We start from the raw sequence: 24,880 nt of genomic DNA on the forward strand, positions 1-24,880 counted from the left end.
GAACAATAACGCCGTATGTCGGGACGCGAACAGAGGCCCCCTCCCCGACGCGACGATCCTAGATCGGGAATGCTACAGACTAGGGATTGCTGGTCACTCTGGATACAAGATTGCAAAGCTGGGACATCGAGATGCTGGCGAGGCCTAGCCCTTAGATACTGCTATCATGAGGCACATCGGACCGGACCAAATCGCATATCAATGGTAAATACGCTACATGGGGGTCTGGTCCGGGTACGGGCAGAGCTCTATCTTTTTTCTGTTTGCCAGACAAAGCAGCCATGGATGCAGACTGCGCCAGCTCAGCGCCGGTCGCGTCCGCCTCACCTTTGCCTCGGAGAGATTGATGAGATCACGGACTCCAGCCTTTGGGCGTAAGCAGGTTCGGACGGAACGAGGGTCGCGGATGAGCAGGGTCAACATATTGGCCGAGCGAAGTCAACGGTAAAGCAGGGCTCCCTTGAATAAGATTTGGCTTGCCAAAATTATGCATGATCCAGGCCCAACGCCGGATGTCGAGGTGGTCATAAATCTCGTAATCTCGCGCCATCTGCCAATTTTTTCGCCCTCCAGAAGTCGTGTAACTCTCACAAAGATGCATTCCAAAGCCTACAAACATTTACTGGTGTTCCTAGTGCTAGGTATTGCCTCTGCCACAAGCTTCTGCAAGTATCCGGACAAGCCGACTCTCCATCAGGTATGTTTGGAATGCATGTCTACGTAGCCGCTTATAGCTAATTGATAAACATATCAGTGGGGCCAAACGAACTGCGAAAAATGGAAGAAGGGGTTGTCTAGAGAGTATTGTGCAGATACTGTTGGTCAGGCTACAGTAGGTCAATACTATGTTACTAGTAGATCACCGGCTAACATAGTCTAGTGCCCAGGAACTAATAGATACATCTGCTCGGGCCGGACATATACATATGAAGATCCATCTACTGGGTACGCTTCCCTAGCTGCAAACATATCATGTATTAACTATAGTAGGAAGAGCGAAACTGGTTTCGCACCGGCCTGCTACTTTTTTAAAAAATAGCCAAATCATTTTTTAGGCAACAGCTATATGTCACTGGTTGACAAGAGAGCGACGGTCTCGCTTCTCTGTCATTAATTCATCCATTGCTCATGCCTGTGCTTCTCAAGTGCGCCTGATGCGGATGCAAGAAGTAACACTCTCGAAAGGGGCCGGTTGCCGCTATCGCTTTCGAATCACCATACTCGCGCTGTCTAGCATCCTCGATGACACAGCTAAGGATATTCCACTTACGCGTTCGACGATGCTGCCTGCATATCGTGCGGCGATCCGAAGCATTTCTCTCGGAGCAGCCCGCATGGCACACGAACACGGATATCGTAGCAATTCCATAGGTAAAGAACGAGCTGTGCACGACTCGGGTTTATCATGAAATTATCCATTCCGAACGTCTCTCCGTCCCACGGGTTTTTAGAAAACGTGCATAGCGAAGGCGAGGATGGGTGAAGGCCGACATCTCACGGAACTTCGTCACACCACACTCGAGCAGACACGAGTTCGGGTCCTGAGAAGCCAGTCTCTCCCATCGGCAACACGAAATCATGAACGTATTGCTCCTGCTTTTCCGATGGCACGACTGTCAGGAAACCAATGTCTGGCACTTTGCTCTATCATGCAATGCGAACATGATTGCATTTCTGTTCTACTTAACCAATGATCCACATACGCGAGCCACTCGCTGGGATCCCACTCCGAATGAAACAGCAGGCTAGAGGGGCCGTGGTCTGCATTCACTCGTCGCTAGGACTCGGAAGAGTTCTGCGACTGCTCCAGCCCGCGCTGGTGCTGAGATACATTCTTACTATTACAAACGTCGGATCTAACAGACTGTGCATAGCTGAGTCTAGCCTCGATAGTACGAAGCGTGTTATTCATAACATCAATCTCGCTTTTCAGCTATGCCAAGATCTTGCAATAAGTCTCCGCTTGTTTGAGCACTTTCTCTATCTTATCGTCTCTCCTGCGCAGATCTTTGTTAGTACAAAGCGGGCTTCGGTATTCGGAGATAAGCGTACGGTTGTAGTGGAACGTCTCGGTACTTGCAATCTGTCTGCTGTTCGATGCATAACCGACACGGATTGCCACCTGTGTGCAAACATGAGCAAGATCAGTACAGACGTCAGTTACGGACTGCGACATTTGCTTACTACAGCACTTTTGCCTGCGTTTCCGACATTCTTCGCACGCCTGGCTTATTAGCAAGCGAGGAAACGCTCTACAATAGGCAGTACCTACGACCCTAGTTTTGTTCTTCGTGCGCCCCAAGGATCTGTCGTTACAGAATACCAATGTCCGTGAGCTCGCATGCCGCTTCTCACTAGCTGATATGCCGAGCAGCTGGAGTGTGGGCGTCGTGCTGCTCTGTTCTCCATGTTCTTAGCTGATGTACATTATATTCGACGCAGTAGGTATATCTTTGCCGGAGCTAAAGTGGAAGCCAGACTGCCGTGCCGTCCTACCGTTCACATTGCTAGGCACTTTGTTGGTTGCGATGTCGGAGTCCATATGTGATGCAATTTTGAACTCTAACTGCCGGCGAGAGCTCAGAACGGCCAATGGCAGGGCAACGACTGAGAGTCAAGGGAGAGCTTGAACTTTAGAAGCATAACACGCCGCTGAAGTGGGCTGCGCACATTCCCCTGGAGACCGACCAACTGCTTAGACGTCAATATGCGGTACGTCCTCTCGGAAGATGCAACGTTCACCTGCACGATGAGAAGGCCAGTCCGCAGCCTCGAGCCATCTTCGGCCCCCTGCATTATGCACACCGCCGGAATGCGTGCGTGCCTCTTCGTCTCTTCGCTGTCGGAAGCTCCGATCCGACTGGACACCGCGAACATCGAGCTACATATACTCTTAACGCCGCATTTAAGAGAGCTGATTTTAAGCGCCGATCGTGCAAAGCCGTAGAATATGGAGGCATTAGTAGTTCGCAGGTTGCGGTCTTCCATAGCCGCATCTTCGGAGTCGCGTGCATAGTTTAGCTGAACTTATGCTTCGCAGAAACGCATTGCGAAAGATCAGTCGGCGGAATCGAATACTCAGCAAAAAGAAACCGCTGGTCGATTTCACCGCGAACAGGGCTGGCGACACTTCATATACTGACGTTTCCCAGATTGCAACAATTACGTGTGCACAAGATTTGCGCGTGGTGGCAATGGACCGAAGCCCGTCACCAACAACGTCCAAGGATCGCTGCAGTCAAAGGCAAATGAGACATACTCTCCACTCAGTAATGACTAGTATGGGTGTGATCGCGTTTTCCACAGGCAGAACACACACCATCCCATTTTAGCAGCAGATGCAGCAAGACAAATACCTTTGGCCACGGCCGAAAGTCCTCGACCCTTATCCTTCGCACCGCGTTGACCCTCGTCTATCTAAGTGGCCACACGTGCGACATCGCAGACCGCAGACCGCAGTCCCAATGGCAAACACTTCTGGCTCCACTTCTTGCTCCGAACTCTGAGAGCGGCCATGCGGTGCCGCCAATAGCAATATACCGTGGCTTTATCCTCATGCCTTTCCGCCACATCTGCCGTCGGCTCCGTCGCGCTTCGGGACGCAGAGCAGGATTTCTCGTCCACCGTCTTCCATCTCGCCGATGCGAAGCTTTCGCTACTTTCTACGCGTCCACAAGCCAGTAGCTCGTATCGGCGGAATCACTACTTCCATGGCTGCATGCGGTACGATCGGCATTCAATGATTTGGATGCAAGCGCAATCATCTGCAGGACCGGAGCACTCATCGTGCACTGCGGATACGGCACTAATGCAACCCCAATCGCTATCGTTTGAAGCTCACATGGCGTCGCGGCGATGCGAAAGCAAATTCTCCACGCCCACTGACATTGTTCGCCCACAACACATGGCGGAAGAAATGCAGCTGGATGGTTGTGCAACCAGCCACGAGTATCCACAGTCCTACCCACCGAGCTTTCTAGAACACGGCTACGACACTACAGCATTGTCTCAGATGGATTGCGCCCGAATCTACCAAACGAAACGAGCTGGAAGTGAGTACAGCTCGTGATCGCTCCACCGCGCGTTCGAACAGTAGCTGCTTATGCTATAAAAAGAGCTCCGACATCAATCCTCACAGATACTCTGTCGATACCTTGTCGCCAGTTGCTGCCCATTCCTTCACCTTTCCCAGCAGACCAAGAAGTTGGCGTTCGTGGGGTCCTGGAGCGTTCTGATACGGGCTGAAATGCATTCATTCATCAACCAGCCCACCCAAGTTCTGGCGAGCTTTCATGGATGTTGACTGAGCGGCAGTTTCCCTACTATGAACGGGATCATTGCGCTCGGGATCACCAAGGTGTGGAAAGCTAGCCGAAGTCACAGTGCGCCACACGTTGTTCATATCATGGAGAGCGCCCGCATATCCATCCTTGCACAGAGCACTGCAGGAGAAATGTCGCTCTGCCGTGGGCTTGCTTACACGTCCATCTCATGTATATGATAATGATGGGCTGGCCCTAGTAACTGCGCCCGTGTGCACACTGCACTGCTCGCACTACATTCCTACTGCACGGAGAGTTTCGTTAGTATCGACGGGAGCGCGAAGGAACTCTTTCTACTGCGATGCTAAGAAGAACACTATAGACGCACCGCGGAAGTTTCTCAGCCTTTGGGAGGTCGTGTGCACTCCCGATTCGTCGCAGCGCCAGCTGCTGGACCCGTGGATTCTCTCGTGCCACATGCATTTCCTGAATTCAGCATCGGTGTCGCCAAGAGTGTGTCAACACCTTCGGAACTCAGCTTAGAACAAGCCAGGACCCTGAAGATCAAGCTGTGGGGGACAAGTCCAAGAAATCGCGACCGCGTCCAGTAAAGTTACTCAAAACGCGGCGTCTGGACAGCTCTGCAGATTTACCCAGGCCCGCTCGACAAGAAGTCTTCCTGGGTTGATTTTGCAGTACAACTATATAGCCGCGTTCGTTTCACAACATCTGTTTACCGAGGGTGGTCAGCAAAACGCGAGCTCTTTTCAGAGCGGGCGCAGAGCAGCTAGCCAGAATCTGCTTCCGCTAACGGCCTGTCGAAGCCGAGTCGCCCGTTGCGAAAATCCTCGGCCTCAACTAGTCGATCAGGTTCAGCTTCCTAGACTATAGAGAATCCAGACCGCAGAGATTAGCCGCCCGCTCGCCCGATCTTGCCTGAGGCTACTGGCACTGTGCCCGCTTTCTTTGTACCACGATGGTCGATCTTGTTTATTGATCCGAGACGCTTATAATTGGCGGTATTTCTTCGGCTCTCCAGTGCATTCGACATTCGACATTCATAGCAGGCATAGTGTCAGATCGATTACGCGGACGCTCGTCAGGGAAGATTCCATTGAGTGTCCTGCTCAATGGAGCCGAACCCCAGGCTCGAGTTGGCAGGCCCTACCCAGTGGACACTCATGGCAGCGAAGAATCTACACCAGTTAGCAGTGACAAAAGTTTAGCGACTATATTGCCTGGCCTGGATTCATATCAGACGGGCGGCAGTTCGTCACTGCAGACCACAAGCTATAGTCTCTTCATACGCGCAAGAGATACACGCACTGCTCGCTGCCGCCTATCACAGCACTTAATAGACCAGCACGGCAGCATGAACTGCACAGGCCCGAGACCGTCGCGTCTGTCGTATAGGGAAGAGGAGAAGTTCTTCGTTATATACGCTCGCATCGTTCGACAGGACAGTTGGCCCGAGATCGCATGCACATTCGAGAAGCTATTCGGAACAAGAACGAAGGGTGGTCTCACATCCATTTACTATCGCGTGCGACAGGAATGGGGCCTTACGAAAGTTCTAGAGCATTCGCCTGGATATTGTGCTGTGGATCGCAGAGAAGTGGAAAAGCGGGCGACAGATCTGTCATACGAGTTCCTATTGCGGATTGGATATTTGTCTTCTACGAGATGAGATGAAAAAACCTCGTCTATACGATTCAGCAGCAGCGCCGTTTTCTGGTCTGCTAATAAGAATGGCAAGTAACTTACAGCAGTACGGAGCATATGGGAAAGGCCAGCCTGGCGCTGACCGAAGATGTATCCCTAGGCGTTTCCACCATGCGGATAAGAAGACGTACAAGTAGAGCTTGATCGTTCAAAGCGCCGTGTCGTTCGACAGCTTCAGCCTGCTCTTCACTATACATCTGTCCAATCCTGCGCAGCCGGACTAACAACTGTTCCCTAACTTGCCTTTGTTCACAGGATGTAATTATTCGCTGGAGCGCGCGAATCTTTCTCTTCGTGTATGGATATTCTTCTGGACCCGGTCTTTGTTAATCCCGACGCGGACTAAAGGCGGCTCGCGAGGATGAATTATCATCTTTTCAATCCTAATGCTCTCCTTCTGGAGTTCGAACGAAGCTTGTGCCGTATCGCAAACAGTCTTGCCATCGTTATTAGACACGCTTATGTTAGCCCCAGCGGCGACCAGTATCTCTGCTAGGATTCCGCGGCCATAGTTAAGTGCTCTCAGTAAGGTAGTATTGCCATCACGGTCTCTAGATTCCAATTCGGCTTCGTGATCGATCAGAAGCTCAACTACATCCTTGTGACCTTCTTCTACGACAGCGAGTAATAATGGCTTGTCGTCAGGAACTCCCTTGATATTGGCAAGGTATGCGGCATCTGCTGCCTCGAGCAATAATTTATGTGCATTCTTAAAGAAGTTTGAAAAACAGAGGCTATAGAAGAGTACGGACAAATCGTCCCTTGTTCGATTAGTACTGACAGGATTCTCTCGGAGCGCCGACCCAAGATTCGTGGCATCTTCAGTGGCAGTTGGGCTTGCGATTCGTATTGCACGCCTTGCTCAATTCGTGCTTGTGTATCATGAACTATAAGACCTGAGAAAGTGTTCTCGATCCCCGTCTCATCTTCCTCGGCCGTTTGGGTCCCTAATGCGTTCGAGGCATCATCATCGGATTGCGGCTCCGTATCGTCACAAGACGCCCAATCCTCAGGATCGTACGTTTTCCCGCTAACGGTTCTCCATCTCTTCTTGCGATGCTCGAGCTCCCACCACATGCCCTCGGTCTCAGGATCTTCCTCGAATGGAAACAAAATTTGATGATCTCTGGGGAAGACGTGACGTCCGTCAGCATCTTTCTTAGGCATACAGTGAGGAGCTCTTGTATTGCGCATACTAGACTCGGGGTTTGTAAATCCGTGAGAGTGAATTCCTTTGGGACACGAATAGGGACATCTGATCCTCACGACGTTGGAGTCCCAGGTCAATGCGATTGCTTTTAGAGTGTTCATCTCAAATACAAAACGATACTTGAAAGCCTTCGCGTCAATCACAGACAAGAAAAGAGAAGTCAAAATGGAGAGTAGGCGACAATAATAGCTACCCCACAAAGTGTTCAGAGCACTGTAAGTGCATCACTGCCGTGTCGGATCGGAGGCGTGCTCTGCCGAGAAGCCCCGGAGACTTCCCAATGTCCATCCTTAGGATGTCCTCCGGAAGCGTGATGAGAAGAGAGAGCATACTGGGGTTGGAGCATCCCCCGACACTAACGAGCAGGAGCAATCTAGCTTGGGTGCTGCAGTATCAGGAAAAATACAAGGCGCCGGAGGAGATGTTCCGGCGGGCGCTGGAGGGCAGTGAGAAAGTGCTCGGGGCGGAGCATCCCAACACGCTGACGAGCGTATTTTGTCTCGCCTATCTCTTTCACCAGAAGCACGATTTTGCAGTTGTGAATAGCATCAGCAGCAGTGCATGACTCGAACCGCCGAAACCACTTGCCAAGACTGCATTTTGAAGTCGGGTAGCCGCTCCCGTTCTGGTCGTGCGATTATCTGGCCAGGCCGTTCTTCTCCGTCCAGTAGCCGGCTGATTCCTCCCGATGTACCACTTCCAATCGAGCTGTATAAGCTTGCGACTCTACGAGTAGCCCCCACTTTCCGCTATCAGTAGGCCCCGATAGCAGGCACACAGTCGATATGATACACAATGTCGTAGCAGCGTCGAGGCTAACACGGACTGCTTAGGCCACATGTGAGCAAATGCTAAAAAAGAATGAGGCTACGTCCGACAGATGCGAATGAGGCCGAGCAACCACAGCACCAATCTAGAGATGCAACGCATAGCTAGTAATCGACCGAGGTAGGCAAGGAATATATTGCAAGCGATACCTAAGGTGACATAGCTGCAGTAGTAGACTATAGAGAGGTAGAAGTGCGAAGTACCTTTTTCGCATTCCGCTACGTATGGGTTCCGTTAGGCAGGGACTGGGTTTAGAGACTTAGGAATAGCATGAATCGTACGATAGTCTATGCCGACAAGCCTGCGTATTTCTCTCCGGTAGCTCTATAGCATATCGTCGTACGTAGCGATCTCGAACCGCAGTTAGATCGCCGCTATTCTAAGCATTTAAGACATATTAAATATTCTCCCTTTTAACTAATACCTTAATAATGTTCGCCGCCGTAGTATAACTCCTAGTATAGCACGACCGAGTAAAGACAAACTCGGAGAATTAGGCCCTCTGCCTTCGCTAGTATTATAGATAGGTACGTAGTACGAGCGTTATATACTCCGAATAATACTAATTATAAAAGTAGGCTAGAGATAGGTCCTCTACGTTACTCTAGTCTATAGGACTCCGGGACTTAAAACTATAATAGTATGTCCTTAACTAGGTCTATAGTACGAAAATAAATATTATTACTTTTCTATCTCGTTATACTTCCTTACTTTACTCTCTTATTTATAAATTATATACCTTGCGTAGGAGACTAAATAAGGGTTTCTTATTAGTATATCTACTCGTACGAGTATCTATATACGCTAGAGATAGAGCAAAGGGCCTCCTATCGACCTCTAGCTTTTAATTATCTATCCTCTATTACTTAGGTTCTTAACTCCGGACTCGACGTAAGCTACGACCGATAATAACCTTACTAGCGCTACTACGATAGCGAGGTCGTATCGAGAATATTTCGTACTACTACCTACTTATTTATCTCCTATCTTACTCTATAGTATCTAGCGTTAATAGCGTACGATATATACTAAGAGTTTATAAGTAGTAGTAGTATTACGGGTTAGCGTACTCTTCGGGTTATAACTATAAGTCGTAGTCCTATAGAATGTCCCGAGTATTATATCTCGTAGTAGTCTACCGCGTATTAATATATATAATAGCGTATCTATCTAACTATAAGATACTAGGAGCGAGCCGGCTATAGAGCTATATATATAACTCGTTAGTCTACTTCTATAAACTATAGTCTATATTCGGCCTAGAGAAAGTCGGTAAACTATATAACGAGCTAGGAAGAAAGACTAACTTACTAGCGGATAGAGGTAATATTAAAAAAAATATACGTAATCGAGTATAGTATTATAAGCTATATAATACGGTTTATAGTTCGAAGAGTATTAGTAGTTAGACTACGCGAGAGCGAGTCTCCTTAAAGTAATAGCTATATAGTTTTCTTCCTTAGCGAGAAAACCGCCTCTATATATAGGACGAGCGTAATAAGTTTAATAATAAAAATCTAGATATAATAATACTATAAGCGCTCGGCCTCGAAGTTCGCCGAAACCTAATACTACGAACCGGTAGCTATAAAGTATTAATCCCGTCCGTAGATCTAAATCTCGATCGTAGTAAGGAAGTATAACTAGATCTAGACCTCTAAGATTATTATTATAAACGTTCTATCGCTTAGCCGCTTGCCGTATACGGTAGTAACGTATATATATATAGCGATAAAAAGTATAAAGAAGCTACTACTTATGTCCCTAGAATATAGTAACTATGCTTATATAAAGCAAAGTATCGAAGATACTAAGATACTACCGATACGGTACTAGTACTAGCTTATTAAAAACGTACTACTCTACTAAAGATCTACTAGTAAGAGATTAAGAGCGAGGACGATATATCGATTATAGCCTAGCTAGGTCTAGTAATAGCCTCTCTATCTAACTATATAGAGGAGAATAACTATTATTACGTATATATAGCTACTAACTAAGAGTATTACGAGACAAGCGATTGCGATAATACTATCTCGGTAACTAGAGGTAAGTATCGGCCTACTATAAGGTAGCGGGAAGTATTCTTATCTATTAATAGTAATTAGTAGGTTATAAGAAGCGATGTCTATATTACTATAGGTTCTATTAAGAAAGGTTATAGATATATTAATCTATATATCGCTATAGTAGAGCTAAGTTTTGTTAATTATATAAGGACTAGCGCAAAACGGGGAAGATTACGCGTTATCGTAATATCTTATAAAACTAGGAAGTACTATAGTAAGAATAGATCTAAGTTTGTTTTAGTTAGGCTATAACCTTTTGCTAGAGTTACCTCTAGGATAAAAGGCTTAATCGGGTAAAGCTTCGGTCTAGTTTTAGTCGTAGTTATAGGTAAGACGTATTAAGAAGCCGTCCGTATAGTACCTAAAATGTTTACTAGTTCGGTAGAATAACTAGAATATATTACCTACTCTTAAGGTATACGTAAACTAGATCGGTCTCGGCTGCTCTTCCTACTTTCTAGAGAATATAGCTTCTACTATTACTCCTTAGGGCGTATATCGTATATAAAGCTAACTATACGTCTAGCTACTCTCTAGGAAAAGAGACGGCTAGTAGAGAGAGACTTTAGCGTTTTCGTATATAATTAGATAACTTATAAATATTAGTTTAAAATAGACTATATATAACGACTATAACTTATAGGTATACTTATAGTTAATTATACGTATTTATATTAGCCTTACGAAGCGCGTATAGAGGTTTAGGAGTATCGAGTAATCTAGAATAAGTTATAGGTTATATCGAGAGTCGACTACTAACTTACTACTACCCGCTATATTATCTAATCGGACCGCTTAAACTAATAACTATACTACTACTATTAAGCTCTATTATTATATAGAGGCTCTCTTAACGACGTTTAGACTTAATTCTCTAAGTACCGGCTTCTTTTATCCCGTATCTAGCGTATACTATTATAGTTATTCTATTTATAATTCGTAGATCTAGAAGCGCGTCTAGATATTCTAGACGCTAATATAGACTTAGAGATATTCTACGTAGTCGCTTTTACCCGAATCGAGGTTTGCTTACCTACTTTTAGGCCTATAATAGTATTCTATAATACCGATTCGGGAGGCGCGTATATCTTACGTATTATCGCGGTTATTATAAAGAAAAAACTAGATAGAAGTAAAGAGAGCAGATATTAGTATTCTAAGAACCGAGTATCCTAGTAAGCTAGGATTTACGTTAGGTTAGACCGGATAAGGCCTATAGTAGTAAGTAGGTAAGAGATTAGATCGGAGTCGATAAGGACTAGTATAAAACGCTCCGAGTTAAATCGAGACGACTATATTCGGAGATAGTATATATTCGCTATATATTACTTCTAATCTTATCCTACGTAGAGCTATATTTAAGATAGCATAATAATATCCTTCTATAGCTAAGTAACTTTAGGTATAATCTAGTCTATACGTTATCCGAAGCTATAAGAATACGCCCGAGACTCGTAATTATAGAGGATCGACTATAGTATTCTCTAATTCGTTTAACTAGCTCGGAGAAGATAGGAAAGACTAGACATTTTTACTATCTTTACTAGTTTAGACGCGCCTAGACTCTAGGACTAGAGTCGACGGAGATCTTACTACTCCGCCGGCGCTTATAAAGAGAGCTATCGAGTCTATATATAGTTAGATTAAATATTACTAACTAACCTCTATATACGTTATACTTTATTAGAATATTATTAATAAGCGTAATTTGCTTTATTAGAAGAATACTATTACTAGTACTTTATCTTATTAGTAGAGTACTAATAGCTATACTTTCCTTTAGTAGACCTTATCGAGCCTTATATTTAAAAACGAATACTACTAGTTAGGCCTTATTTTATATAGATACTATCTTAATTTATATTTAATAACGTTCTCGGCGGAGAACAAATATAGATAGTCGTAAGAGAACGATTATCGATAATAAAAGCCGCTAATTATATTAGTATCGGCTATTTCTTAAGGCCGAGCTTATAGTACTCGAATTAGCTTTATCTACGATTAAACTAAGCCTTATTACTATAGCTATAAATAAAGGGAAAGGTCTATACCTACGTCTAGAAAGTACTCCGAGTCGATATAATTCGTAGAATTTACCTATATTAACTTCTTAGATACGAAAGAATCGCAGATTTTATATAGTATATAGTACGAAAATATAGCGAGCTCTACGAAGGCTTCTATAGAAATATATAGTCGACTCGTACTACTTAAGATCCGTAACGCTTACTCGTTAGTATTATTATAGTTGCCGAGTTCTATAGACTCTTAGCTATCTATAGTAATAAAGAAGGAGACGTACTATTCGCGTTATTAAGGAATAACGACTTCTACGCTCTTAGAAGTAAATATATATAACGAATTTAGTTCGGCTTTATATACTCGAGTAGTAAGCGTATTAGATCGTAACGTTAGTAGCCTTAAGAGCTCTACTATTCCTATCCTATATCTAATATCTACGTAATAGTATTATAAACTCTCGTAGTATAGTTTTAGAGATATATTAGATTAGTAAGATTTATATTAAGGTATATTAAGTAAGAATAGCTAATAGGCTAATCCTCTATATAATACTATAGATACTTTCGATAAAAATGTCTCTTAAGCCTATTACGATTACGGACTATTTTTATATATTCGTTAACGTAGAGGTCTGCCTTACCGATATAGAATATATATTATATTAGAGTATATATAATAGGAAACGGATCTTACGGCGCTTTAGTTTCGCCTTTAAGTTCGATACTCGTATTACTATCGTACTTACTAATACGCGCTGCCTTTATATAATACGTCGTCCGTATAGTAGGTTGCTAGTATCTACTTAGCGCTAACGCTATATTTATAGCGTCTACCTATAGTCTACGTTCTTCGATAGAGTCTAATATCGTAATTATAAAGAAGACCTAGTAACGCGATTCCGCTCTTCGTTTAAAACGATAATCTAGCTAAACTTTCGGTAGCGTCTCTTTATCGCGCTTAATAGTAAAGCCCTCGAGCTAGCCTATAATATCTATAACGGATCGATCCTCGCGATAACTTTATAAGACCGCGGCTATTATAATCTTATATATAGCTTTCCTTTTGTTCTACTACTATCGGTCTACTCTCTAGTACGCCTTATAGAGCTCTATACCTCGTACTTTAAAAGATGTCCTATACTTAGTATAGATCTTCTAGACCGAGCTCTTTTGTATCCTGCTTAGCAGCTTTACTTCCGGATAACGTGTAATCTATGCTACTTAGGTCTCTATTAATGCGCGGGGTCGGTGCGGATCGATAGTACGACGTATGCCGCTCGCAGCTCTTATTACCTCGGTCTTAGGCACGAGGCCCCGGTGCATCGTATGCGTGCCTAGCGTGTCCTAACGAGACGGGTAATTGTGCTGAAATACTGCGTCGCCGGCGTGATTATACACAATCTGCCGTCTCATGCGATTATGTATTGCAGTAGGCGTGTGCGCGACTTAGGCGTAGTTGCGAGGTAGCCGGACTCGACTGGCTAAGGTCGCATCGGAGGGCCTAGGCAGCTCCGCGATGTCTGTATAGCGTATACAGATCGATAGTAGGAGGATGCAGATTAAGGGCCAGTCGCGATTAAGCTACAGCAGGTAACCTGCTCGTCGTTGTTATATACGCAGCACGAGTAAAGAGGCCGATGCAGGGCGCAAGCGGCGGTAATAATGTTGTTCCCGGACTGCCGGCGTCGGCTCTGTTACGCTTCGAGATGCAAGCTATAACCTCTTCCCCTCCGCTATCTCTTACTTCGCCGACGCGCAGCTTTCGCTAATACCTACGCGTCTAGAAGCCGGAGCTTATATAGAATCGCAGCGACTCGTATACTAAATCTCCGCGCCCTTTAGTACGGCGTCGCTAAATAAATCTAGCTAATAGTAGTATAAGTAGCTACGAGTGCTAATAGTCTAGTAATTTACTACTACGCTAGTTAAAATACGGCCGCGACACTTAAGTAATATCTTAGATAGAATATTAATCGATCGAGAAGACTAGAATTTGTTTCTCTATAGTTAAATAACTACTAGTTATATACTAAGTCTTCTTCGATTATCCTTCCTCTATACTACTAGAACCTATTAGACGAGATAAGCTAGGGTAAGTACGGCTTAGTATAATACCTACTACTCTTATATTTCTAGGTCTAATATATAAACTATAGTTCTTAAGTAAACGCTATTACGACTCTATATTAAATACTAGTAATAAGTAGAAGATTAACTAGAACGTTAGCTACGCCTATTCTTCGTTATACTAGCGCGTAAAAGCATAACTAAGCGACTAGTTGCTTCGCTGCCTACTTCTCGCGCGTAGCCTACTACTTCGATTCTATAATTTCGGTCTAACGAAGATACTTAGGAAGATCTATAATTACTATATAAAATTTTAGTATCTAAGATACGTATATTCCTTTAGAGGAAAGGAATATAAGGTACTAGCTTATTATAGTACTCTACTAGTCTAGGGAACCCTTTATCGAGAGATTAGATATCTCTTTATTAAATAACTTTTATAGTCTCGAATACTCTCTATATTGCTCTACTATTTTCGCTCTAGGCCTACTATAAATCTTATAAGTCGTAGTTTAGGACTATATAGGTCGTTTAATTATATTATCTCGTATACGGAGGTAACTACGTAACTGCTTACTAAATAAATTACTACTCGCTATATCTAGGCGCTAGGCAATACTCTTATAGCGTAGCTACGAGTACTTAGTTAATCCCTATATAGTTATAACCTATAATATATAGCTATACCTAGATATAGGGGTCTAGCGAATAGTTAATAGTTAATAGGACCTACTTTGCTATATTAAAGTATAACTAGCAAGCGGTTCTATTACCTCTGCTTATAGTCCGCTTTTATAGCAAAGTATATATCCGTAATATATACGTTTTCCTGCGTATTTTATACTCTAAAATAATATTCTATAGATATAGGTATATACTTAATTCGAGTAGAATATAATTCGATTCTCTTTAAGAACCTATTAGTATACGATATATCGGATATTATTAAGAGCCTACGATATATTAGCTAGGAGCCTATTAGTAGTAGTCTATTACGACTATAGTATTATAGAGTGCCTAAGCTTAGTCGTCCTACCTAGGCTACTAGTATTAGGAGTATTTAGCCTATAGCTTTAACTTATCGGGACTAAGTAGAGTGTCTATTATCGCTTATAGAGTCTATAAATCGCTATATATACGCAAATCTAATACCGCTTAATATAATTAAGGATACTATAGGTAACGTCTAGTTTCGTACTCTCCGTCGCCTTATTTATAGCTTATTTGCCTCCTCCTACTACTTCTAGTTACGTTATTCCGGAGCAAGGTTCTCTATAGCTAGTTAGTATTAGTATATCGGGTAGCCCGTATCTAACTTCGTACTTACGTCTTCGTTATATCTATAGATAGTTTCTCGGTTCCTGCCTATTATTCTCGATTATAATTTATAGTAGGTATCTCGCTCTCTAATCTCTATATCTAGCTAATTCGCCTATAACTCTACTCTGCTCGTCTAGAAGGAGTATATTTCGGATATAAAGGAGAATCGTTTAGAATAAGTAATCCTAGAGCAAAATAAGTACTAGCTAGACTCTCCTATATTATATAGAAGTACTTTAGAGCTCGCGGACTACCTTCTATTAAATAATAGGGAAGATACTACCTTTCTTATATAGACTACTATATACGAGGATATAGGTATTCTTGCGTAGGCTCGTATAAGCTACGTATACCTAAATAAATATATATATATATATATAGGTAGAGAGGAGAGATAGTAGAATACGTTATCCTCTATTACTCGAACTAGACGTTAGAGAAATAGGAGTTAAAAGAAGTAGCTAGCGGTAGATAGGGAAACGTATTATACCTTCTAGGAAGTAAGAGTCGAAGAGACCTAAAGACTAGGTAGTACGTAAACGGAAGCTAGAGGCGACCGAACGGTCCTAAGATATCTTTTTTAATTTAGGTTTATATCCTTCTCCTACTAGTTTCCGATATCTCTATTCGTCTATCTCTTTATATAATAGCTAATTATACTAGCTAGAATAGAATAGAGATCTAAGATCGCCGAGGAGTAATAAGACTTTATAAAAGCTTCGAGTCGTCGGATACCTACTACGAGCTTTGCGCTATCTCTAGAGGTCCCGGCAATAACGTCTTACCTACGAAGTAAGTAAGAAATAGAACGAAAATTGCTATACCGGACTCTCTATTATTCGCCTCTTACGCCTTAGTCTCGATATTTTAGAAACTAAAGAGAGGCTATAAGTATAGAGTATTGCTCGGTAAAATGCGATATAACGAAGCTAGTACTACGACGTAAGAGAGTAAATAGTCCGTACTAGAGTAAAATTATCTCTAATTAGTAGGAAGACAAATTTTTAGCTATAGGACTAGTTATACTTATAGATATCGGCTTTTAGTCCTATACTTAGTTCCTTATACGCTATTCGCGCCTAGTCTAGATACTTAATAACTTAAGTACTATATACGTAATTAATTATAGGAGGAACCTAGATCTCTTATTATTATATAGTTATTAAGATTAGATATAATAGGTATTCTATACTCTTAGAAGGCTACTAGAGGCGGAGCCTAGCTCTTCCCTATAATCTTTCTTTCGGCCCGAGCTAGTTTACCGGTCGCTTGCGCTTTCGGTTTAGAGAAAGCTCTAGTAGTACCGATCGTTATATAATTTTACTCTATTTAAAGTCGATAATTATAAGCTGCCCCGTCTTGTTATTATATACTATATTCCTAGGCTCTATATTCTAGTATAGTACTTATAGGACTTCGATAGCTTCGTACGCCCGCCTAATTTATTTATTATATAATAGCTAGATCGATACGAACTATTCGTCCTAAACTATAAGCTATACGAGAGAGGTTCCTATCTAGCTTAGGAGTAGGATATGTTTTAGCTCGACTCTATCGTAGTAGTAGAGCATTTTAAGCTCTATAGTACTATAGTATACTAGTACGTATCGTCCCTATAGTCTCTATAGTCGATTATATACGACTGCCTTATACTAGAGGTAGGTCTTATTATAATAACCTATTGCTTTAGCTACTAAGGTATAGCCTTCTATATTTAGACGAACTTTTAGTAATACCTCTCGGGAGCCGTATACGAATAGAGAGCAATAATTTATAGTACTTCTACGATTAGTAGTAAGCTAGTAACGGACGTATCGAAGGAATATATCCTTTAATATATACTTAGTACTATATTTAAGATATTCGCGAGTATTAGAATAAGATTAGTCGATCGTAAGCTCTTAGTAGATACTAAGGAGATATCGGTAAGAATAATACTCTCGATCCTAGATACGAGTATAATTCCGGCCTTATAAAGGTCCTCTCTATTATCTACAGGTTCCTATATGCCTTATTACTACGTTCTATAACGTCCGCGAACGTATTTATACTCCGGGACTAGAGCTTATAGAGCGTTCGGTATCTTCGCTCTTAGAGTTATCGCTTCTAGACGTCGAATAGGTTACCTATTCGCTATATTAACTATAGAGACAAATAGGTAAGCGCCGTATACTTTTGCGCTACTCGTAGGTTCGATATTTAGAAGCTTCTCTAGATTTACGCTCTATCTCGGAGATCGTCGTAAGAATATCGACAAATTCGACCTTCTATCTTCTTAGCCTAGCTTTCGCGTCCTCGATCTATACTTAACTAGGTAGCTCTTCCGATAGCGCTTACTAGATAAACGCGAATACCTAGAAGATAGCTATTCTTTTTAGGCGACTCTCCGCGTCTATCTTATAGTCTTTCTTTAGTATATTAATACTAAAGTAAATAGTAGTAGAGTTATCCGAGATATATAGGAAAATATATACCTCTCCTATATAGATATATCTATACTATATATATTTATCGAATATATAAGAAAATAACTATATAATTACTATAGCTAGAAGGCGCCTATAGAGAAGAACGAAGCCGTTCTTATCTTAGCCGATTACGTCCTACTTAGGTTAGATTTCGGACTAGAGTCCTATATAGATCTCTTCGATTATAAGCTTATACGGCGCTTTATATTCGATTATAATTAATAGCTAAATACTTCCGTCCTCTCGCTATAGTATATAGAATTAGTCCGCTTATATATTTCTTAGTTACTAGTTACTCTTACTCCGGATTACTAGTCCCTCTATCGTATTACTTAGTATAGACATTTCTACTCTTCGAAAGCTCGCTAGGTTCTCGAACGATACCTAGTATAAGAGTCTAGCTATATATTCGCCTAAGATTCGGTTTCCTATAGCGAAACGCGAATCGTTTCCTTTTAGGCAGGTAGCTTATATAGCTACGCCGTTATAATTCGATTCGCGTTTCCTACTTTCGGCCTAGCAACCCGAAGGTCCCGCGTTCGAGCTGCGGTTCGGACGCTATAACGCGATACGATTTCGCAGAGTCGCCTTCTTCTAGGCGTATTACGGCTACGTATCGCCTACGGGGATACGGTATAGCAGATTGCGACAGTATGTCGCGTTGCGACGGTTCGTCGCGTTACGGCTGCGTGTCGCCTACGGGGACACAGTGCAGCAGATTGCGATAGTATATCGCGTTGCGACGGTTCGTCGCGTTACGGCTGCGTGTCGCCTACGGGGACACGATGCAGCAGATTGCGACAGTTCGTCGCGTTCCGGCTTAGGCCGATGCCCGAAAATGTTTCGGAAGTCGTTATAGAGTACGACGAGCGCCTATATCGCACTCGTGTCGCGGCAGGTTGCGTTAAGAGCTCTTTTACTTCGGCGATTCTCAGTACTTTAGTACGGCTCGGGACGAGCCTATCGGAGGAGGGAGATAGTTATAAGAGTCTAGCTATATATTCGCCTAAGATTCGGTTTCCTATAGCGAAACGCGAATCGTTTCCTTTTAGGTAGGTAGCTTATATTAAAATTAAAGTTCGCTACTATAGCGCGCGGAACTATAATAGAGAGCGGGAGCTAGCTTCTTCCTATACTATATCCGTAGCCCGACGACGACCTACGCTCGTAACCTACTACTAGTATAGATAAGTACGTAATAGCTATTTCTAATATTAATAAAATTTATATAGCTCTAGGTATACTAGACGGTTTAGACGTACTTCTCTCTCTTCTTCTCTATAAAGTCCTATCCGAAGTAAAAGCTATATTTACGATCCTCTAGTAATAAACCTACGAACCGCTAGACCTCTAATAGGTCCTAAACGAGGTTCGTATAGTAAAATATATAATTTAGAACCTACCGACACTCTCTTAATCTCCTCCTACCCGCCTAATATAGGCGCAAACGGTAGTAATAGGAAGCACTACGCCTCTAGTAGCTACTTACTACTAGCTATACTAGATATAGACTATAGAAATTACTATCCGGCTAGAAGATATTAAAGATAGAGAAGAGGTATAGAAGCTATCTATCGAAGCGATCGTATAGAAAGTATAATAGATATACCTATCTTATAGAGAAATTATAGTAGCCCGAAAGCTCCCGAGTAGAGATATCCGACTCTTTCTTATAGGAGAAAACGTAAAGTATACGATCCTCTAAATAGCCGAATAGGAAAAGAGCCTAGAAAAATCTAGTAAAAGAGTAGAGAAATATTACTAAGTTATAGTCTATTATATCTCCCGCGTAGCTATTAAGACGGAAGCTCTAGATATACTCCGAGTAATCGAAGAGCAGAACTAGGCTCTATACTCTAGAATTAAGATCTCTAAAGCTAAATAGATTCGCTAGATATACCTAGTAGGAAAGGTATATTCCTTTCTCTTACTTATACTCTCTATAGTATAGAGTATAGACTATATTATCTAGAAGGGCCTCGTAATCGGTTACTCGCTCTACCTAGCCGAATACTATAGCTTAGAATACTAGATTATATAGTACTTTAAATATTACTAGTATAGATATATCGTACTAAGCTACTACTAGGCCGAGATATATAGATACTACGCAGAACTATACCTAATAGAGGAATATACTAACTAAGACCGTCTCTATTATACTAACTATAAGAGGTTATATCCGGTATAGGATAGAGAATATATAGTCCGGAGCTAGGCGAAAGTACGCGCGCGATAGCTCCGATAGACGAGCCTCTAGTATTACTATATACTAGAGTAGGCGCTAGGCTTAAGCCGGGCCGATAGTAACTAGCAAATAGTCGAAAACCGGAAACGAAAATATACTAGGCTAGAGTATCTACTAGTAGCCCGTAGGCTAGGTACTACTAGCTAGAGTCGACGACTATCGACTATAATACCTATATAGTCCTAAATAGAGCTAATAGAAATTAATACCTAGAGCTAAGGAGACGATTAATATCGTATAGTATAACGTCTATAAAAGTAAGGACTAGGTTATACGGGCGCTAAATATAGTACTCCGACTAGACTACTACTATATAATTACGATCTAGAAACTATAGAGAAATCTATAAAGATATACGACGATATGCCTAGCGAATTACGAACTCGCCTACCTCTCGAATACTAAGACTCGCGCCTGCTTCTATATAAGTAAGTACCTCGACGCGCTATAATAGAAAATTACGGAGCGTAGTCCGGATCTTATTATACTTAGTATTTAACTAAAGGACTAGAAGCTCTATATTTATAACTACTATAGCTAGCCTCTATAGTCGTTAACGAGTTAAAGCCGAGAGGTCCTAGATCTGCTCCTAGTAGCTCTAGTAGAACTAGGCGAATATCTCTTAGTAGGAGACTTTAACCTCTACTATCTATACTAGGGAGGAAATATAGTCCTTACCTAGTATACTCTCGCCGATATACTTATCGATATTATAGAATAGGTATAACTCTAGCTTACCCTTCTGCCTAGAACTATAACGTAGTAGAGTCGATAGAGCGAGAGTACGCTAGACCTTATATTCGCTATAGAGTAGATTATATAGAGAATTATATAATATTAAGTATATAAGGAGCTTAACTCGGACTTAGACTATATCCTAATTATTACCTCTATTCTTACTATAGCGACTATACGATAGGAGCCGGTAGTATAGCGATTATAGAAGAAAGTAGACTAGATCGCCGTTCGGTACGACCTAATAGAACGACTCGTACTAGTCGATATTTATCTCTAGGAAAGAGAGACGAACGACTAGATCGACGAAAAGGTTAGAATACTCTAGAAGATAATTAATAATACTATCTAGATAATAGTCTCTCTAGGTAGGCCGTAGTAGTAGATTAAGGCAGAATAGACGTAAGAGTATAGCGATAGAGTAGCTAAAGCTAGGAGAGCGAGACGATAGTAGAACGTAAGTAAAGACGAGGACGACCTATAGAACTACTAGAGAGCGAAGAACGCGAAGAAGAAATAAATTAGAAAGGATACGAAGATACTATAGCGCGAAACTATAGCAAGACTAATAGTAGAGCCCGAGACTATATAGCAGCTAGCTAAGTAGGCTCGGATATCGGCGTATACTCCGCCCGTACTACTCTAATTCTCGACGATTATCGACTATAATAGAAGCTAGTATACGTTAAATAAGGCGAAAGTAAGTACACTTATAGACTACTTCTTCCTGCCTCCTCTTTCTACTAACCTAAGCGATATTACTAGCTATATATACCTACTAGAGCTCTATATATCGCAGGAAGTAACACCGAGCAATATAGTTATAGTATTAAAACGCCTCCTACCTAATAAAGCGCCTAGCCTAGATAGTATCCCGAATCGATTTCTCTATAAATATAGAGGCATTCTAGCCTAGCTACTTATAGCGCTATTCTAGGAATGCCTCTATAGAGCATATTACTTAATACTATTCCGATATATAAATACTATTATCCTATAGAAGCTAGAGAAGCCGACGTACGATACGTCTAAAGTATACTAACCTATCGTACTACTAAATATACTTAGAAAGGTCCTCGAAAGTATCGTCGTATAGCGAGTTACTATACTAACCGAAACCTATAGCCTCCTACTAGATACCTAGATAGATACGTAGTAGAAGCGGTCGATAATAATAGTACTCGAGCTACTCGTAGAATAGGTATAGACTATCTAGATAGCGGACTCTAAGCTCGTAGCGATATTATTTAGTCTCGATATCTCGAGCGCGTTCGATAACGTATCCTATAATAGGCTAATCTATAATCTCCGAATCGTAGGAATCTCCGCCTAGGTTATATAGTACGTCCGCTTATTCCTAAGCGACTATACTACGTATCTTATACTCGGAGAATATCGAAGTATAATAGATAATTCTTATACGCTAGTCTACCTCTTTTAAATAGAGTAAGCAGTACGCTCTATATATTTCGTAGGTAGAAAAGCCCTTATACTAGTACTCTAGTAGAAAAACCTCCTTATATCCTTATATTTTATAGTAAGCTCTATATAGCCTGCCGCTTCTATAGTTCCTAGTTCTCCTTAGGACAATTTATATTATCTTAATAGTTTAGTTCCTTTATAATATAGTTCTCCTTAGTTGTTTCTTATATTATTAGTACTTAGGAGCCTAATCCTCTTACCTACTAGCTTAGGGACTTAAGCCTATATATATAGTCTTAGTCCCTACGCTAGTATCTATATTAATCTTATATCTAACTCTTTCTTACTAGTCTATAGTAGGAGCCCTCTCTAATATTAAGATCCTACTCTAAACTTTCTGCCTTACTTAGTATCTAAGTTATATAACCTATATTTATAGAAATTATATTAAGTAGTAGTACTCTAAACTAGCTCTTCTGTTATAGGTAGCCTTAAGTATAGAATAAGAGTTGCTTTTGTTAGATACTCTGCCTTTAGAGTTAGTTATAAGGTATCTAGGAGAGCTAGACTTTAGATAAATATCTCTGTTTCTATAGTTCTACTAGTTGTTACCTAATTCTGCTATAGGACCTACAAATAGGCTCTATAGACAAGGTACCTAATCTCTTAGAATAAGTAGTTAACCTAGTAGTACTAGAGGTATATACTAGTATATAGAAGTATATCCTCCTTTCTCTCTAGAGTACTTCCTAAGAGGTTTCTAGGCCTCTTATTTAGCTTATTATCCTGCCTTCTACCTAGACTAGGACGTTTTCCTTATAGTTTTAGCTACTTTGTTTTATGCTCCTCTCTACTCTTTCTACTTTACTTTAAAGCTTTAATTATAGTATACTCCTTCCTTCTCTTTAGCTTATTTTAGTACTAGGTAGTATATAATTATATTTGTTCCTATAAACTTATATAAGGCAGGTAGACAAAGTCTGCCTACGCTTTCCCGCTTAGAGATACTACTTAGGCCTTTATTACTTCGAGAGAGAGACTCTAGCTAAAAGTCTCTATCCTACGCTCTATATACTATTTGCTCCTTAAGCTTTAGTTATACTCTCTCGGGCTTTAGCGAACTAAAAAGCGGTCGCCTCTCTTCTAAAACCGATATACGCGTCCGTCCTCTCGGGCTAGGTAGATAGTATCTTAGTCGCTACTATTATCTACTACGCTCTAGGAGAATAACTCTCTTCGCGTTACTATACTATATCTCTTTAGCTATAGCTAGCTATATCTCGTAGACTTGCTCGAGCGTCTACTCCTAGCTAGATAGTAGTGCTCTTACGTTTCTACCTACTAACTAATATATCGCTTCCTCCTTATCTTCTTATACTTTATACCTCCTCCTTCTTACTTTAAGTCTTCTCTTTAGCTCGCCTCTCTATATCTCCTTTACCTACTTCTCTATATAGGCCTTTCTAAGTTTCCGAGCTCTTCTAGGTAACTACTAGACTAGGTATCCTTCTTTATAAGGCTATACTCTAGGCAAAACTCTCCTACTCGTACTTAAGTAATTAATAGGCCTCTATAGGCTTCGTAGCGTTACTCCGAGCTCTATTACCTACTAACTAACGCCTCCCTTCTAGCTCTTTTACCTCGGCTCTTCTAAGTATATAACGTATCTACTTCTAGCCTTAATAACGCGTACGCTCTCCGAGTCTCCTTAAAGCCTTCTAGAGGTAGGTAGTTCGGATCTAGAGACTATATATTAGGTAACTTATTATCCTTTTAGCTCTAAATACTCTTAGCTAAGGATTCCTCCTATATACTAGAGGTATCCTATCGACGCCTAGGAGTTCTGCGGCTCTTTCGTACGCTTACGATTAAGCGGACCTATTTCTAATATAGGTAGGTCGTCGTCGGATAGTTTTTAAAACCGTTTCGGTAGTAGTCCTCTATTCGGAGTAGTCTTAGCGAAACTATACCGGATTTCGTACTCTACTACTCCGCTCTACTATACTATATACTCTGCTAGTATAGTCGAGTTGCGAGCTCGACCGCCTGTTTCTACCTATAGCCGCGTAGAGGCGTATAATCGGTCTTTATAGGCATCGAAGTATAATATAGGTAATATCTACTAGTATTCTATAAGGCTCTACTCTCTTACTAATTCTATTCCTATACTTCGCGTCTATACTCCTCCCGGAACTTAATAATTAATATACTAGCGTAGTAGAGTTCGTAGACGATACGAATATCCTTACTTTTAGCCGATCTATAGAGGAAAACTACTATAAGCTAGAGAGAGCATACGAGATCTGCGCGTAGTAGGCCTATAGATATAGAGCTACGTTCGCGCCCGATAAGTATTAACTTATATACCTCTATCCGAAGCCGAGGTAGTTTAATATATAAGCTATAATCCGTATTCCGGGCTTCTAGAGCAACCTATAGCTAATAATAAAGATCCTAGGAGTCTATCTTAACTCTAAACTAAAATAGAGACTATATATCCGAAAGACG

At 41.7% G+C, this 24,880-nt stretch overlaps 3 protein-coding genes across 3 annotated transcripts; 1 reads left to right on the plus strand and 2 right to left on the minus strand.

Annotated features, from left to right (window-relative positions):
• Window positions 1–595: 595 nt before the first annotated feature.
• Window positions 596–1,039, plus strand: RHO25_002941 (uncharacterized protein; the record flags this gene model as incomplete). Its single annotated transcript, XM_023598480.2, has 4 exons — window positions 596–697; window positions 755–832; window positions 881–945; window positions 991–1,039. 4 exons carry the CDS (start codon window positions 596–598, stop codon window positions 1,037–1,039), a joined length of 294 nt encoding a protein of 97 aa, XP_023455941.1.
• Window positions 1,040–1,980: 941 nt separating this feature from the next.
• RHO25_002942 (uncharacterized protein) lies at window positions 1,981–2,409 on the minus strand (the record flags this gene model as incomplete). Its single annotated transcript, XM_023598481.2, has 4 exons — window positions 1,981–1,997; window positions 2,053–2,122; window positions 2,185–2,224; window positions 2,273–2,409. 4 exons carry the CDS (start codon window positions 2,407–2,409, stop codon window positions 1,981–1,983), a joined length of 264 nt encoding a protein of 87 aa, XP_023455940.1.
• Window positions 2,410–6,246: 3,837 nt separating this feature from the next.
• Window positions 6,247–7,151, minus strand: RHO25_002943 (uncharacterized protein; the record flags this gene model as incomplete). Its single annotated transcript, XM_023598483.2, has 2 exons — window positions 6,247–6,718; window positions 6,766–7,151. 2 exons carry the CDS (start codon window positions 7,149–7,151, stop codon window positions 6,247–6,249), a joined length of 858 nt encoding a protein of 285 aa, XP_023455235.2.
• Between the last annotated feature and the right edge of the window lie 17,729 nt (window positions 7,152–24,880).

Source organism: Cercospora beticola, chromosome 2 (assembly GCF_033473495.1).
Source record: "Cercospora beticola chromosome 2, complete sequence".
Classification (NCBI taxonomy): domain Eukaryota; kingdom Fungi; phylum Ascomycota; class Dothideomycetes; order Mycosphaerellales; family Mycosphaerellaceae; genus Cercospora; species Cercospora beticola.